This window comes from Gossypium hirsutum, chromosome D06 (assembly GCF_007990345.1).
Source record: "Gossypium hirsutum isolate 1008001.06 chromosome D06, Gossypium_hirsutum_v2.1, whole genome shotgun sequence".
Lineage (NCBI taxonomy): Eukaryota > Viridiplantae > Streptophyta > Magnoliopsida > Malvales > Malvaceae > Gossypium > Gossypium hirsutum.
Genome location: NC_053442.1, coordinates 60,237,088 through 60,254,424, shown reverse-complemented (window position 1 = coordinate 60,254,424; position 17,337 = coordinate 60,237,088). Strand labels below are relative to the sequence as shown.

Sequence of the window (17,337 nt, the reverse complement as noted above, 5' to 3'; positions counted from 1 at the left end):
ATAGAAAAGAAAATGGCAGCCATGGGATGGGTTTCATTTGGCCAAGATTTGGATCTTGATAGGTGAGTGATTTTCGTCCCGTTTTTAATGATTTCTATGTTTTCAGAGTTGTGGTAACTCGATTTAGCTATCCCGTACCTTCATTTTAAAAATTGTTAAAGTTTGTGAATTTTGCCATTGTTGATAAATTGTGCATTTTGATAATTGATGATAGAAAATACATCCTTGTTGTTAGATAAACAACATTTGTAAAGTGATTTTTGATAGAAATGTCGATTAGGGACTAAATTGAGAAATGTGATAAATTGTGTGTAAAAGTGTGATTATGTGAAAAATGTTGGCTGATGTAAGTATGATAAATATTCGATTAGGCATGGGTAGAAAAGAAATTGAATGAATTTCATTTTACGATCCCAGAGGCAAAAGTGTAATTATGACAAAGTTTAGGGGTAAAAATAAAATTTTACCAAAAATGTGAAATTGGGCTAATTTGAGTAACATGATGAATAAATAAATTAAATTTGTTGTTATAGATCAAGGAAGATGAGATTCAGAATTAGATCGGGGGAAAGCAAGATAATCGAGTAATTAACTTATTTCGTCATTTCATACCAAGGTAAGTTCGTATGTTAATAAGCATTAAATTTGATATGTTTAAAATGCTTAATCGACATAATGTGTTATTTCGTATGTTATTATTGGATCATGAATAATATAAAAATACGATATTGTATTGAAAGATCAAATTAAGAGAAATGCAGGGCTGAGTATGATTGAATTTTGACATGTGATGAATTGACGGTAGAGACCATGGTTGGACCATGGCAATATATGAGCCAGTGGAAGACCATGACTGGGACATGACATTGGCATGTGATCTCGTGTAAGACTATGTTTGGGACATGGCATTGGCGTGTGATCTCGTGTAATACCATGTCTGAGACATGGCATCGACATCGATATGTGAGCCAATGTAAGACCATGTCTGGGACATGGCGTCGGCAAGCATTTTCGTGTAATACCATGGCTGGGCTATTGGAATCAATATGATATTTCCATGTAAGACCATGTCTGAGACATGGCTTTGGTACGATACATTATGTACGAGTTTTCGTAAGTATCCTTAGTATCCCAAGAGGTTCAACGGGTAAATCCAAAGATTATGTCAAAGAAATGACAAGAAGATCACGTTGAAAGGGTACAGGTATGTACACAAAATTTATGAGTAAGTCATACCTATGAAAATAATATTGTGGTCACCTTGTGATTATAGGTCTATACTTATGATGTATAAGTAGGTGGTAAATTTGATTGATGATCATGTGTGAGGCTTTTAGGCCAAATTAAATTGAGACATGATAAGTTTAAGTTTTGTTGTTGATGTATAGGTTAAATTGGCCAATGAATGGCATGTAAATATTTGATAATGACTAGCTATTGGAATAGTTAGTTAAGGATATACTTTGGTGATATATATGATTAAATGGATGTTAATATAAAGAAAATATGAAAGAGTGAAATTTAGAAATAAAACAGTTTTGAACAGCAGCGGTTGTGTAACTTTGAAAAATCACCAAAAATTGTGGAAACTGAATTAGAATTTAAATAAGACATGAAATAAAATATTATTGAGTCTATTTTCATATAAAAGAAATAGTGTAAGCAAAATCATTTTATATTATGAGATATTTGAATTTTAGTGAGACAATGTCAGAATGATTTTGGAATCCCCTGTCCTGAATTTGGAAAATTATTAAAAAATTCAAAAAAAATAATTATGGGTTAGAATTTATATTTTTAAAATCCTGAATGAGTCTATTTTCAAGAGAAACAAACGGGAACATCATCTGAATTCTGTACGAGAAGATAATTAATTTTTAGTGTAGAAAGGTCGAAACTATCAGATAGCATAATAAGGGAAATTTTAAAGAATAAAATGTACTTATTGGACAAACCAAAAATTCTAAAAATTTTATGGTAAGAAGATATATGAGTCTAGTTTCAGGAAAATTTTACGAAACTTAATTTGGAGTTTTGTAACTCAAGATGTAAATAATTTAGTGACTATGACTTGAGTAGATAGCTAGATACGAACTTGAGTAAATATTAGAACTATGTGCTTTTATGATTGTATTATTTTGAGAATATATTGTGAAGATTGATAAAAGCATATTAATAAATTGTTTGTTATTTATATACTTACTAAGCTCTATAGTTTACTCCTTTTCCTTTCTCTCATCTTATAGGTTTATTTAGCTAGCTCGGGTTGGAGATCGCCGGAGATGCTATCACACTATGACATTATCATTTGGGTATAAGTGAATGCAAGTATTTTTAAGTTTGTGGCATGTATAGGGACTTTGTCTTTTGAATTTTTGTGTCATTGTTAATGAGGCCAAATGTGTTGGCCTAATATAGCTCATGGTTCAATTGGTATACAACTATGAATGATGGCTTATGTTGATTATAAGCTTATGCATGTGTTAATGCCTTTTGTGAGTGTGAAGCTAATATATATATTTTTATAATGATCTAAATAGGATGATTAAGTAAGACAAATGATGATATGATGATGATATGTTAGTAACTTATTTATGGTCATTTGCTTTGCCTAAGTATGTTATGTGTGACCACACGGCTTACCTACATGGGCGTGTCCCAAACCACACGGGCGTGTAGTCCTATTTCATGATAAAATTTTCTAAGTTTCCCAAAGTATCCAAAGTTCTCGGTTTAGTCCCGAACTACTCTCAATGTATGTTTTGGGCCTTGTGGGCCCATGTAAGGGACGATATGATTATTTTTGAATGGTTTTAATTTAGATTAATTTTTATGACTCAGAATAGTATGATTTCTTGTGTTTAAGTCCAGTAATGCCTTGAACCCTGTTCCGGCGTTGAATATGGGTAAGAGGTGTTACATTCCAAATACTTAAAATTCATATGATTTCTTTTGAGCACATCGCATATCATTTCAACCCATATTACAAAAAATCATAATTATCTATAATTCAAATCTACACACTACACAACATCATGATGATGATTTAGTCACTTTAGAATTAGCCTCTATTAACCAAATATGGAACAAGAAATGGATATACGGATTAATCCCTAAACACTCAAAATAGTTGTGCACATGTGCCAAATGGGCAAAAATGTACTAATGCGTGTATAACAAAACTTCCCCAAACATTCTAATAATGTACTTAAGTGCTAATTAAGAATAACCCACAAGGGTCATGCTTCATTCCCCAACACAAATAATCCTATGACATGCTAATTATATCCGAATACAAAGGTTGGATGTCTCATTTATTTACAATAATCATAATTCATAAAGCAATACTATGGATTCTCATTACTCACCACTGAACATTAATTAAGCATATGTCAACATGCATGTAGCCAAACATCAACTTTACATAAACCATAATCAATCATTCCTAAGCTAAATTAATTAATCAAAGCATATATCACAAAATCAAATTAAGCTAACACAAATCAAAATTTGCAATGCCTCTGAAACCTTTCCATTCCCCTTAGCCTCATGTTCATAGTCAGACATTAAAAATCAAATTAGTACATCAATTATTAACATCAAATACACCTTAAACTAATTGTAACATCCTTAAAACCTCCTTAGTCGTAAACAATATGTGATAGATTCTTAGTGAAATAATGTACTAAGATCAAAGAAAGTGAAAGTCGTAGGTTACCAAAGAAAGTTGAATCAAGAAGTATGACATGATGTATTAAATTAAGGAAGGGACTAAATCATAAAAATATGAAAAGTATTGCGACCTTAGTGTAAATATTTAGAAATTATGAGGACAAAATATAAATACAAAAAAAGTTGAAGGACCAAAATCCAAATATCTCAAAGCAGAAAAGGGAAAAAAGTATAATGAATTGGTGAAAGAGCACCAAATTGAAGAAGTAAAAAATAAAAAGGACTCAATTGTAATTTTACCAGAATAAGAAATGACATAAAAGTGAATATTGAGATATTACAAGGCTAAAATAGTCATTTTCAATCAAGATAATTATTATGATGAATATTTGGTATTGAAATGTGATTGGCGGAATATTTTAATTATTATAAGATATTTTATATTGTATTTTAATACTTTAATTAATTAAATTAATGAGATATTTTCACGAAAAAATGTAGAGAATTCTCTCATCTTTCTATTCTTCTCACGGTAGCTTTTATATATAAAGAGGAAGTTTTTATTTTGTTACAATTTGGTCATTTATCATGCCATTCCCCTATTCTACCCCAAATTCTTGAGAATTTCCAAATGTGCCCAAGAGTAAAAATGAAGTAGAAATTTTAAAGAGTATGAACAACAATTTATAAACAAGAAATTAGTAGATTGAAGTGAATAATACGAGAAAAAATAAAAGAATAGTGATGAAGTTGAGAAAGAAGTGGAAGAGAAGCAAAACCGAAGAAATTCTTGTTAAAAGAAGTAAGTTTTCTTATTAGCTTTACATGTATTTTAATGAATTGAGTTAAAAGAAATTATGAATGATATGTATAATATGTGTATTTTAATTGAAATAGTAGAGATAGAAAGTATTAATAAAGTATGATACGTAAAAACACTAAGCTTTCAAGTGAGAGAGAAATATAATTTGTATTATGAGAAGTATTAAGGTAAATAAATGAATATGTTATTAACATATAAATCTAAATGATTAAATTGAATAGTAATCAAAAGTATAATGATTATAAAAGTAAATATTTTCACTAAAACAGTTTCTGGATAGCAACAGTAGCTTAAATTTGAAATTTTACAAAAAAATTTAAAATTTGAGTTAGAGGTTGAAACAAATATGAAATTAAATTCTATTGAGTCTAGTATTATATAAAAAAATTGTGTAAGTAATGGAATTGTAAATTATGAGATATATTAATTTTAGGGAGATAAGGTCAGAATGATTTCGAGCTCTCCTGTTCTAACTTTAAAAATTCATTAAGAATTATAAAAAAATAATTAATAGACAAATTTTATATGTATGAAATGATTAATGAGTCTATTTTTAAGAGAAACAAATAAAATCTTATATAAATTTTGCACTAAAAGATAAATGTATTTTAGTGGAAGTAGGTCTAATCTGCCTAGCAACAGAACAAGGGAGAATTTGAAGAAAATACCACACACACACACACGTGTGTGTGTATATATATATAGCAAGAGATGGAATTTGCTAATATGTAAGTGAAGTTAAAATGAACTTGTGTAAATTAGATTGACCTTTAGTGAAATTTTAAGCTTGGAAAGTGACCAAGAATAAATGAAAATGACATAAGAATGCTTATTTTTCTCCTGACCATTAACCTTATTTTTCTTTTTTTCTTCTCATTCACTCCATGTGCCTTCTTTCTTTTCAGTTTGCAGATTTATTTTATGGGTATCTTTGTTGTCTTCACAAGTTGTGAAGGACAGATGACGATGCCTATTATTGCTAAAACACTGTCGACCACCGACAATTTCTTTTAGAAAGTGGATGGCTCTTCGTTGATTTCTTAATTTGTTTTTGTTTTGAGAGTATTTCAGAATAATAAATGATTTCATGAGTCAATTTGGACCTATGATGTCTTAAGTTTTATATGTTTTTTTGTTTATTTTTCCATTATTTAATAATATTCACTTTTAGAAGTTTTTGTCTACTCTTGGAGTTCGCCTTTTATTCTTGCTTTTGCAAGTGATTTTAAGGTTAGTTTTGTCATCCTCCTCTCTAGTTTGGTGGATGCTCAATTCTTTTATTGATTTATGCCTGCCGATTTGGAGCACCCATGACTGATTTTCTTATTGTATTAAAGTACTTGCAATCACTCTAAATATGTTGTGACAGAGCCAATTATCAAAGTGCCATAATGTTCTATTAATATTGAGGCTAAAGCCTTTGTTGTGTTAATGGAGCTTGTCCTTTACCTCCGACAATGGGTTTTGTTATTCTCCCGAATTATATGGTCACATACATTGAATGAATTAATAAATTTTTCTTAAAAAAAAAATTTAATTAATGAATTACACTGCCCATTACAAAAAGCCTCTCAGTTTAACTTCTCGAAATAGCTCAATTTAAATATAGAAATGAACTTTTTAATTAATTATTTATTAATCTTTGTGTTTTAAATATGAAAAAGACAAGTTGAAATTGCTTAGCATAGGCTTGTGGTTATTTTTGGATAATCAACTCATTCTTTTAAATTTTGAATGTGGTCGTTTAACTCGTTCTTTTAAAGCTATCATTGAATATCAAACATAGAAAAGTTTATGATGAGGCCATTAGGGTATTGTCAATCACACAACAATATCAACACAATCAACAAAATTTTGTTTAGACCTATTCGCTTGGTAGGCTAGTAGTTGATCAGATGCGGTGGTTAAGATGATCCAAGGTTTAGAGTATGGGGACGATATCTAGAGTTGAGGTTCCTACAACTTCTCCTTTGTAGTATTTGTACTTAAATTTTCTATCTAAGATCATCTTACTTATAAGTATGATCTAATGTCACGGGTCGTGGATCAAATTATCATTGTGCACAGAACATCCAATGAAAGTTAACTAATTAAATGAGACTCATTTAAACTGCTTGAAGTGACTTAACTCGTGGAACATACTAATACTATAAGCAAAATTTAAGAGGAAAAGTCCTATATAATCGTTATTAGCATGAAGAGGTTGTTCATTTGTTTTTGGTTGTTTATAGTTTTTGTTTATTTTGACTGCCAAATGATATTGCAAAAGGAAATATCAAAAAAATCCTAAGGTTTAGGAGCCTTTTAACCAAAAATTTTAGGTGTATAAAAGAATAAAATAAGATAAAAGATAGTGGGGAATCTTTGTCTGCGACCAACCCTCAAAACAAAAACAAAACGATGTCACTATTGGTGAATGTGGTTCCTTGCGTTAAAATTTCCCAACCCTCCAATCCCAATCCCAATCCCAATCCCAATCTCATCATCTTTTTGGTCTTCACTTCTCAACGCTTCCTCTCATTTCCCAAATCCTTTCATCCATCCAAATAAAAAATATCCCAATGGCTGAAGGTAAAAAAAAAAAGATTGAAAAACTGTTTTTTTTCCCAGTTTTTATGATTTTCTGTTTTGTTTTATTGTAGGAGGATCGATGGAGTCTGCGGCGGGTCGATACCAATCGACGTTGGATGCCTTGTCGTCGTTGATAACGAAAAAGAGCCGTGCTGACAAGAGTAATAAAGGGGACCGCTACGACTTGCTCTTTGATTATTTGAAAGTAATTTGGTTTTGTTTTGATTGAGTTCTTTTCAGAAATTGATTTTTTTAGAGTTTAAAATTAAGCTGATTGTTGAATGGATTATAGATTTTGGAACTGGATGAGGCAATTTCACAGTTGAAAATCATCCATGTTGCTGGCACTAAAGGAAAGGTATTGAAAATTTTCTTTCTCTGAAACTCATTAATTTTAGCTAATTAACTTTAAGAATATTTTGCCTTTTTTTTTTCTTTTGTATGCTGCATTTATCTGTAGCTTCGTCCTCGCATTTGCCACTATTTTCTACTGTTTTTTTTTTGTTTGTTTAAGAACTGGTATCAGCAGTCACATTGGCGCCGACTATTCTGAGTTAAGTCGGGTTAACCCTGAGGTGGAAAAACTCCCCCAATACATATTTTCTCCTTTCCCAAGACTTGAACAGATGCCGGTACCGATCTCCTTAGCACTTGGTCTTATAGGCATTGGTGCTATTTTGGTCTAGTTGGCTTCAATGTAACTTAAATCTTCTATTATGTTTGTATATAGCATATGAATTGATATACTGATTCTCTCTTCATTTGGAAATTTGAAAAGGGATCAACATGCACGTTTGCTGAATCTATATTACGTAATTGTGGGTTTCGAACTGGACTTTTCACATCTCCTCATCTTATTGATGTTCGTGAAAGGTTTCGACTGGATGGGTAAGCGTTTCAAATGGGTGGTTTGTCTATTTAATTGGTCTTATGTAGGAAGTTAAGTTCTTGTCTATAATTTTTTAAAGCTTTCTATAGTTAATGTTGGCTAACTACTGCTATCTATGAGTATTTATAATTTTAGGTGTTGATAGTATTGTTAATTTCTTGTCTTTCTTGGCTGTTTCAGTTTGGAAATAAGTGAGGAGAAATTCTTGGAATATTTCTGGTGGTGCTATGATAGGCTGAAGGTACATCCACACTAGGGTTCCGTCCTGCTGGGGTCTTCTACAATTTTACTTGCCTTTCTCTATGTTATTAAGTTGGTTTTTTAATTTTTTTAACATCAATTATTGTCTGTCCTAAGTAGTAAGTATTTGGCTCTACAATAAGGACTTCCTATGTCGTCAACTAGTATTGTACAAGAATTAGTTGTAAATTGTTTATTAGAATTTGCTAAATTATTTCTCCTAGTATTTGTCTTCAACAAAGCATCATCAGACTAAAAGCTAATAGTCATGCATGGTGCATATGATGACCTTTTTTTATTTATTATTTTTTTTGGGGGGGGGGAATACTTTTTTAAGAATTTGGCATGGTCAATAGGAAGTTAGGGCTTCTCTAGCCAATCAGTCTAGTAGAAGGAATAAGAATTGAGTTGTATAGCATTTCAAACAAACCTGAATAGTCCGCATGGACTTGCCTGGACTCTCTGCCTTTTTGACAGCTTGAAACAGCATCATCTGCAGTATCATTTCTCTCAGAGTCCAGTTCCATATTTATCATTGAATAAACAGTATTGTCTTTTATTTTGGGCTTTTCCTTCGAACAATGAGTTTAATCCTACTTAACTTTTTTCGTTGATTCATAGGAAAAAACCAATGATGATGTACCAATGCCTACATACTTTCGCTTCCTGGCCTTGCTTGCCTTTAAGATATTTGCAGCAGAGCAGGTTTGATGTGTGTTATGATCCTTCTATATGAAGCTGTTCCCATGTCGCTTCTACCATTTCGTGATCATCCTCTGCCATGAAGTGAAAATATTGATTGTCTTTAAATTGTCCATGCAGGTTGATGTTGCAATTCTGGAGGTTGGTTTGGGTGGAAGGTTTGATGCAACCAATGTGGTATTTTTCTAATTTTGTTCACAAATACTCTACATATCTGCCAAGCTAAGCTTATCATTTCTGGCCATTGTGATGCTAGAATATAAAGCTAATGCCTATCTTGTTCTATTTTTTTCTCAATGTGTCCTTTTTTCAGGTTAAAAAACCTATTGTATGTGGTATATCTTCCCTTGGGTATGATCACATGGAGATTCTTGGTTAGTATTATATCTTCTCATGAACGTTCATAATTAATATAAGTGAAAGATCTCTGAATATCTTTGTGAAGTTATTGAACAAGATCTCTGAGTAACAGAGACATTTCATTTTGTATTCCATTATTTTTAACATTGTTCAGTAAATTTGTGACATCAAAGGTTTTTTGAGCCTAATGTTGAAAACTATATTTCCAGCATATCTGTGAGATTTCATTATCCGGAGAACAAATAAATTATGCAGAACTAAATGAAAAAATATCCCTATATACTAACTTTCTGAGCTACGTGAATAATTACTTATGAATTTTGTCATTTGGTGTATCCATGTATGTCAAAATAACTTGCTTCTTTCAGAATAATTAAAGCTAATGCTAAAGATTACTTTCTTTCCTCTTTTGGATGCCATAAACAGGAAATACTCTGGGAGAAATTGCTGGGGAGAAGGCTGGTATTTTTAAGGTGCTTTTACTTTTAGAACCACAACGATTTAAAGCATATGATAAGACTCTGTTCCAGTTTTGGAACATAGTTTAAATCTATTTCCTTTTTCTTGGGTGTGCTTGGTTGAATGGAAAAGTTGAAGGATGAAGAGTGAGAAAGTGAAAAGAAAGTAAATTGTGTTTGCTTGGTAGGAAATAAAAGCGAAAGAAAAGAAAATAGGAAAGATGACTATTTTCTATTCTAATACATAAAAGCAAATCATTCCAAATTATAATGATAAGAGGAGAGAGAGCAAGGGAGATGCGAGTTAAGTGTGCATATTTACAAGATTAAGTACTTTTTTTTTTTTAAATTTTCATTTTTCTGTCTTTCCTACCAAGCGTACCAATGGAAAGAAACAACGTTTTTTTCTATTTTTCTGCTTTTCTCCAATTTTTCATCTTTCTAATTTTCTTTCCATCTTATCGAGCAAAACCTTTATGCTAGTACTGTTTCTGATGCAGCATGAAATCCCGGCCTTTACTGTACCTCAGCCTGATGAGGCAATGCATGTGCTTGAAGAGAAAGCTTCAAAGTTGAATGTATGTTGCATACACTTCCATTTCTGAGTTTCCTGATGCAAAGAACTTGAATGCATGACTCAACTTGTATTCAAATTCTGGATATTGCCTTGTTCTAAAGGACATGAATATAATTACGTCCTTAACAGATAAACCTTCAAGTAGCACATCCACTAGATGCGAATTTGCTGAATGGTCTAAAACTTGCACTTGAAGGTGAACATCAATATTTGAATGCTGGTCTTGCTGTTGCACTGTGTTCTACTTGGCTTCAGAGGACTGGTCATCCTATCATTAATTTCAATCAAACAGTAGGTTCTATTTATTGGAGACTTTCTCTGCATTCCAATTTCCAATTGCTTAAAAGTTATTTATTTCCTTGGAATAGGGTCCATTACCTGAACCATTTATTAAGGGCCTAACCACAGCAAGTTTGCAAGGGCGGGCTCAGATTGTCCCTGACATTGAAAGCCCTGGAAATCTGGTTTTTTATTTGGATGGAGCCCACAGTCCTGAAAGCATGGAAGCTTGTGCAAGGTGGTTTTCTCTTTGCACTAGGGATGATAATCACCTATCTAACCTGAATTATCAGCCGCAGCAGCATATGGATGAAGGATCTAAGAAGGATACTGCCCAGGTAGAATGCCCTGCTCTTTTCCACAGTTTTAAAAACTTAAACGTAATTGAGAGTACTCTGTCCTTACAAACATCAGTTTTGTTTTGATCTCATTATATCCACTGTTCAACCTTTTCTATTTTAGCAAGTCAAAAGAAGCAATCAAACACGTAGAGTTTGGTGCTGACTTGTATTTTGCTTATGAGTAATAGTATGAAGGATAATCTAAACCTAGGAGGCTATTTGGTTTTTCAGAAAGCTTCAGAAATTTGATGATTGAGTTTATAAAGCTCAAACATAACTTGAGGCAAAAGTAAATGTATATTTTGATAATTCCTTGAGCTTCTGGCTGTAAACTGTTGCTACTTTTTTCAAATATACATTCATGCACGCCTTATTTATACTTCCGTGCTTTTCTAAACTTTAAGCTGTACAATAGATTTGGGCTGCATCTTGATGATACTGGATTTAAGCTTTTGAGAATTACTTGCAGATTCTGCTATTCAATTGTATGTCAGTGCGAGATCCTCAGTTGCTTCTGCCTCGCTTGATGAGGACATGTGCCAGCCATGGTAATTACTTGAGTTAGAGACATGTTTAGATATGTTCTCTTGGATAGAATTTTACATCCATATGATGGAAAGCATTGTAAATGCTTTTGAAGTTCATGAGAGATCTGGTGTTTTAGGGGAATGATTACGTTCAGGTGCTTTAATCCTTTATTGCACTATTTTAGTCTAAAATCTATTAATTGATACTTCAGGTGTCTGCTTCCAGAAGGCTCTCTTTGTGCCAAACATATCCGTGTATCACAAGGTTGGATCCCAGGCTTTACCCACAGTTGATCCTCAAGTTGATTTGTCATGGCAATTTGGTCTTCAAAGAGCATGGGAAAGCCTTATGCAGAGTGATAAAGGTGCCAGTCTAATGCATGGCATCACATTCTTCTTATTTTACAAAATTCATAGTTTGTGAGTTATGTTGACTTTGTAATTTTAAACTAATTAAGACTGCAGCCTTTTCATCGGATAATGTTTCAATTTTTTTCCCCATATTTTGATTTCCAATGGGATTTACTTCCTTGGAATTCAAATCCCTTTTTCTGCTTGATGATATAAGTGAACTGATTTTAATTATGATCATCACAAAATGTGCAAATTTATTGTGGACATGGAGCATAACTAAGGGTGCTCTAGTTCGGTTTAGTTTATAATGATTGGTTATTTCATATACTAGGAGTGAAGCCCAGTAACACGGACCAAGCTTGTGAAGAAGTGAAAGATGATACAGGAATGAGGGTTACGAGTTTTAAAAACAGTTCTGTTTTTTCTTCTCTACCATCAGCTATCAAATGGCTCAGGGATACTGCCCAGAAGGATCGATTTGTTTGTTTTCAGGTAATGGTTATGTTTTGTGGATTATATTTGCTTGAGATTATAAGCTTGCTGTTGCAAATATTTGCCTGCCTCTTATATATAACAAGGTTAGAGTACTTTACATCGAGTTCCTGGATATATTCTCAGAACTTAGCATTCTAACTTTGTTTTGATGTGGTGGTTGAAAGTGTAGCTTGTAAAACCTTGCAGTATATTGGAACGTGTAGGATTATTCATGAATCGAGCCATTGAGTGGCTCTTGTTCCTCTGAAACATTATTTTATTATTGAATTGAGAGTAAAGTATGGATGATCTCCTGTGAGTTGTCTTTTATGGTGGTTGATATTTGTGTCGATTAAATTGCTGGGTCTTTAATATAATACTTGTAGCCTACTGTCTTGGGAATAATTGGTTAGGCTTAGTGAATAATTTGTCAGAAAAGTACCTGATCGGTTAATGTCAGATATACTCAATTTTCAAAAGTTTTTCATATATTTAGAGCATCATATCCAACACCCATGTCCGAATATGTGTTGAATATGAGTGTCAACCTAAGTAGGGAGAACTCGGCAAAAACTTAACTATAGCCTATAGGTATATTCCTAACTCCTTGGTCTTAGTGAAAAAGCATCGAGGTTGTGGTTCAGTTGTAGCTTTTTCTTTTCTTTATTGCTTACAACTCTCACTTCGTTTGTGTTTCTCTTGGGTTTTATAATTCCCTTATCTTGATTGATTAGGTCCTTGTAACTGGTTCCTTGCATCTCATTGGTGATGTCTTGAGATTAATCAAGAAATGAGGCCAAATCTCCATATGCGCTCGTAGTTCTTCCTACATCGTTGGTGTAACAGACACCGGTTCAGTTTCTTTACAAGTGAGGCAACGTCTCCACTGTCTCCCAACTGCCTGCTAATGGCTTCCGAGCTGTCGGATTTTCGGGGGGTTGCTGGTTTAGGTAAAAACACCTTTTATGAGTTTTGGGGTTGGCATAGCTTACATGAGCAACAATTGAATTATTGTTTTTGAAACGTGTTGAGATAAATCCAACAAAACATTGCAATTCATTTTGGATGACAACTGACAATTTTATGTTCATTACTTTTAGGCCTTACAACCCTTCTGCCTGCCTAGAGATGTTTGTAGGATGATTGATTTTTAATTTTTTTTACACTAATCCAATTTCATTTAGGTTGGTGCATATGTTTTTTTTTCTTCTTTCAAAATGCACATGTTTTACTTCATACATTTTTTTAATATTTACGTTGTAGTGTTATATATTGACATAATGATAGATTAAGCTCTTATATTAGTTTGGTAGGAGTATTATTTTTTACATGTTTTAGTTTATTGATTAACAATAAACTAATTCAATTAGTAATATTTAGTCATTTTATTTTTTACAAGATTTTTTAGTCATTTTTTTTAATTTCAAGTTTAAATTTGTGCTAAATATTTTTTATTTTTGGTCTAAATATTGCATACATATGTGATAAATAAGTTTTTTCCTTATATTATTATACTAGTAATTAAATGAGGTATTAATGTTTACATTTTTTTGTTAATTTGACTTTTAATTTTTTAAAGTTAAATTCTCAACTTTTTAAAAATAGTTCAATTTGACTTTGAACCTTTCAAAAAGAATTGAATTATTTTTTTGGTAGAAATATTGACTAAATAAACATGGTAGACTCCAAATGTATTTTATGTTTTTTTTAAATTTGAATTTATTTTATTTTTAATACTTTTACAATTTTTAAATTATTTGTTGATGTACGTATAAGACAAATAGCGTTGTATGTGAATTACCATGAGTGTTGCTACATGTTAAAATCCGATTTGATTGTTTATAATAGATAAATTGACAAAAAAATACATTGAGGGTTAAATTTATCATTATGACTTGTATAATTTATTTTCAAATGATATAGATTTTGTAACATATAAAAAAACCCCTAATATGTTATAGAATTAAGAAATGGTTGATATCAATGCCATATATATTTGCTTAACCTTGGCCCGATCAAAGACATGAGTCTTAAATTTTGTTAAAGTCTATTCGTATTTATAAATAATTAATTCAAATTTATTTTAACCAGTACATATAAATTTTTTTCTCATTTTTTATTTTTATTTAGTATTTAGTAATTTTTCCTTTTATTAAAATTTTAAACATCGATAATTTAATAATTTTTTAATATTTGCATTGTAAAATTATATATTTAATTTTTAAATAATATAAATTACGTAATATATAAAAATAAAAAATTAATATATTATTAATCTAAAAATATGTCCAATTAAGCTAGATTCAAGCCTTTAGAATTCAAGTCCAACATCATGTATAAAGGGCTGAATTTTTATGTAAAGCTTATTTTTAGGCTCTAATTTTGTCTGTACATTTTGAAATAATAGATGGAATTTCGGATTTGAGTAACTTAATATATGGACATGTTTATATTGAAAAGCAAGAAATAATTGATTAATTCTCATGAAACCCTAATTGTTTTCAAATTAAACCATTTAATTCCTTATTTCAATCTTTATCCGTGCTTCTTGTGAAGCAAAAACTAATTATATCTGTCCGACCAAATAACTTTAGCTATGATATTAATCTGTGTAGTTAAAATGTTAATCATATAAAAAATTAGTATAAAATAATTTCATTTTACTTAAATTAGTATAATATGATCCTCCTATTCAAAAAAAAGTATTTAAAAAAGAATTTCATTAAGACTCTAAAACATTTTGCCAAGGAAAATTGGTCATAGATAAACAAGGGTATGAACACTAAACTATCTTATATATTTGTTAAAGTTAATGAATGTGATGCCTCAGGAACAAAGGAAGAACATAAAAAGAAGAGGATTTTTGTCTATCATTATCGCGATAAGGAGGGTCATATAAGACCTTTCTGTTACAAGTTGCTAAAGGACTTCAAGAAGTACAAACTTGGTGGCAACAATGTTCGTCCAAGAAACAGGAAGGTACAACAAGTGAAGTAAGTCTGGGTTTTCAAGGAAAGAAGCCTTTTGATTGCTCATACTTCTTTAAAAGCCACAACTGAGGAGATTTGGTACTTTGACAGAGGGTGCTCAAGACACGCGTTAGGAAACTAAAAATGCTTGAAAGAAGTTCAAAAAGGTGAGATATAGGGAGAGTAACCTTTGGAGATGGTCAAAAGGGGAGAGTAACTGGAAAATGGGTCTTAGATGTTGAAGGATTACCAAAGCCCAATAATGTTCATCTTGTGGAAGGACTTTTTGCAAATCTAATCAACATAATTCAACTGTGTGATGAGGGAATTCTAGTAGGTTTTACCAAGAATTGTTGCAAGGCCTAAAACACAAGCGGTGAATGCATACTAAAAGGAGCTTGGTCATTTGATAATTGTTATCGTCTCGTAAAGGAAGAAAAATGTATTGTGAAATCAATGAATGAGCTTTATCTATGGCATCAACGGCTAGGGCATGCAAGCTACAAAAGTCTTCAAAGGGTTGTGCAACATAAAGCTATTAAGGATTACAAAAACTTGTAGGAGTTATTACGAAACCTTGTGAAATTGCTTAAACGGAAAAAAAGCATTGCTCGTCCCATCCTTCATTATGATGGATCACTACCACAAGATTATTAGAGTTGCTCCAAATATATCTTATTGGTTCTATGCAACTAGAGATCCTAGGAGGAAAGATGTATGTTTTTGTTTGTGTTGATGACATTTCTTGTTTCACTTAGGTTAACTTTCTAAAAGAAAAGTATAAAAATTTCAAGGTGTTTAAGAGTCTGTGTATAAAGCTCATAAATGAAAAAATGTGAGAACATTGGGAAGATCATTCGAATTTGAAGTGAGCACGAAAAGTAGTTTAAGAATTATGAGTTTAAAGACTTCAGTGATCAAGAAGGGATCTTGCATGAATTTTCAGCCCTTAAGATGCCTCGGAAAAATAAGATTGTCGAGCCAAACATTATAAGAGATGACAAGCGTGACGCTTAATGTCAAAAATATTTTACATAAGTTATGGGCCAAGGTCTTTATTATTGCATGTTATGTTAGTAATCGGGTATTCTTAAGACCACTAACAAGAATGAGTCCCTATAAGATCTGGAAACAAAGGAAGTTGATGGTTGCTTATTTTCAAAATTTTTGTAGTCCATGTTATATTCTAAGAGATCGAGAAGCCAAATGAAAGTTTGACCCTCGAAGCAATAATGGTGTATTTGTAGGATACTCACCAAACAGTCAAGCATACTAGGTCTATAATAAATGAACTAGGATTTTGGTAGAGTCTATAAATGTAATTATTGATGACTCCTCAAAGTCTCTAGAAGAATTGCCTAAAGATGAAGCTACTGCTAAAACAAAGTCTGTTGTAACAGAAGATGGTGTTGGTTTTTAACTGAGCAACAAAGTTTAAAAATAACTAAAATCGATTGTTGAGGTGTTTTAAGATTAAAACAGAAGCAAAAAACAAGAGAAAGTTGAATGAGCCAAGTGATTTTATCATTACCCGAATAAGAGCATAGTTGCATACATAAATAGATCAAAAATACATAGAAAGAAAACAAAACTTGCTTGTGCAAGTGTCAAAAGGTTTACATCAACTTAATGATAACCTAAAATGGCTACAAAATCAGCTAAGCACACAATTAATCTTAGCTGACTAAAGCATAAAATGATTACAGCATTAACTATCAAAAGTCTACAAAATAAAAATGCTGCCGTTGAATTACACCATGGACACTAGCATGCATTGGCTGGATTTTTGGTTCTCTTCATGCAACGTGCACTTTGCATGGTTTCTTGCATGTAGCTGCTGTTGTTGCCACCTTTGAACACTCCTCCTTGGCTACAACGTAGCAAACCCCAATCTTATCCTTCAAATATTCAAATCTTGAAGCAGGTAATGGTTTGGTTAACAATCAGCAAGTTGATCTCTCGAGCAGCAGTGAACCAAGTTTACCTCTTTAGACATTTCAGCATCCCTCACAAAATGATATTTGATTTTAAAATGCTTGGTCTTACCATGAAAAACCAAATTTTTAGCAATGGCAACAGCAGATTGATTGTCAACCTTGAT

At 31.9% G+C, this 17,337-nt stretch overlaps 1 protein-coding gene and 1 long non-coding RNA gene across 4 annotated transcripts; both read left to right on the top strand.

The window, feature by feature from the left end:
* LOC121218579 (uncharacterized) lies at positions 1–2,448 on the top strand. Its single transcript, XR_005915051.1, has 3 exons — positions 1–62; positions 534–1,204; positions 2,247–2,448. It is a non-coding gene; the product is annotated as an uncharacterized lncRNA (long non-coding RNA).
* A 4,395-nt stretch (positions 2,449–6,843) lies between these two features.
* On the top strand, positions 6,844–13,460 carry LOC107900458 (folylpolyglutamate synthase). 3 transcript variants are annotated; one of them, XM_016826059.2, is made up of 16 exons: positions 6,844–7,066; positions 7,138–7,271; positions 7,359–7,424; positions 7,845–7,954; positions 8,136–8,196; positions 8,817–8,900; positions 9,018–9,074; positions 9,211–9,271; positions 9,684–9,730; positions 10,216–10,293; positions 10,422–10,583; positions 10,661–10,909; positions 11,382–11,460; positions 11,652–11,804; positions 12,125–12,285; positions 13,002–13,460. In XM_016826059.2, exons 1-16 carry the CDS (start codon positions 7,057–7,059, stop codon positions 13,059–13,061), a joined length of 1,572 nt encoding a protein of 523 aa, XP_016681548.1. In that variant the 5' UTR covers positions 6,844–7,056; the 3' UTR covers positions 13,062–13,460. The 3 variants fall into 3 exon arrangements, with proteins under 3 accessions (XP_016681548.1, XP_016681549.1, XP_040951953.1); XM_041096019.1 differs by lacking the exon at positions 6,844–7,066 and adding an exon at positions 7,581–7,698 and having other exon boundaries at positions 7,133–7,271; XM_016826060.2 differs by lacking the exon at positions 10,422–10,583.
* The last annotated feature ends 3,877 nt before the right edge of the window (positions 13,461–17,337 follow it).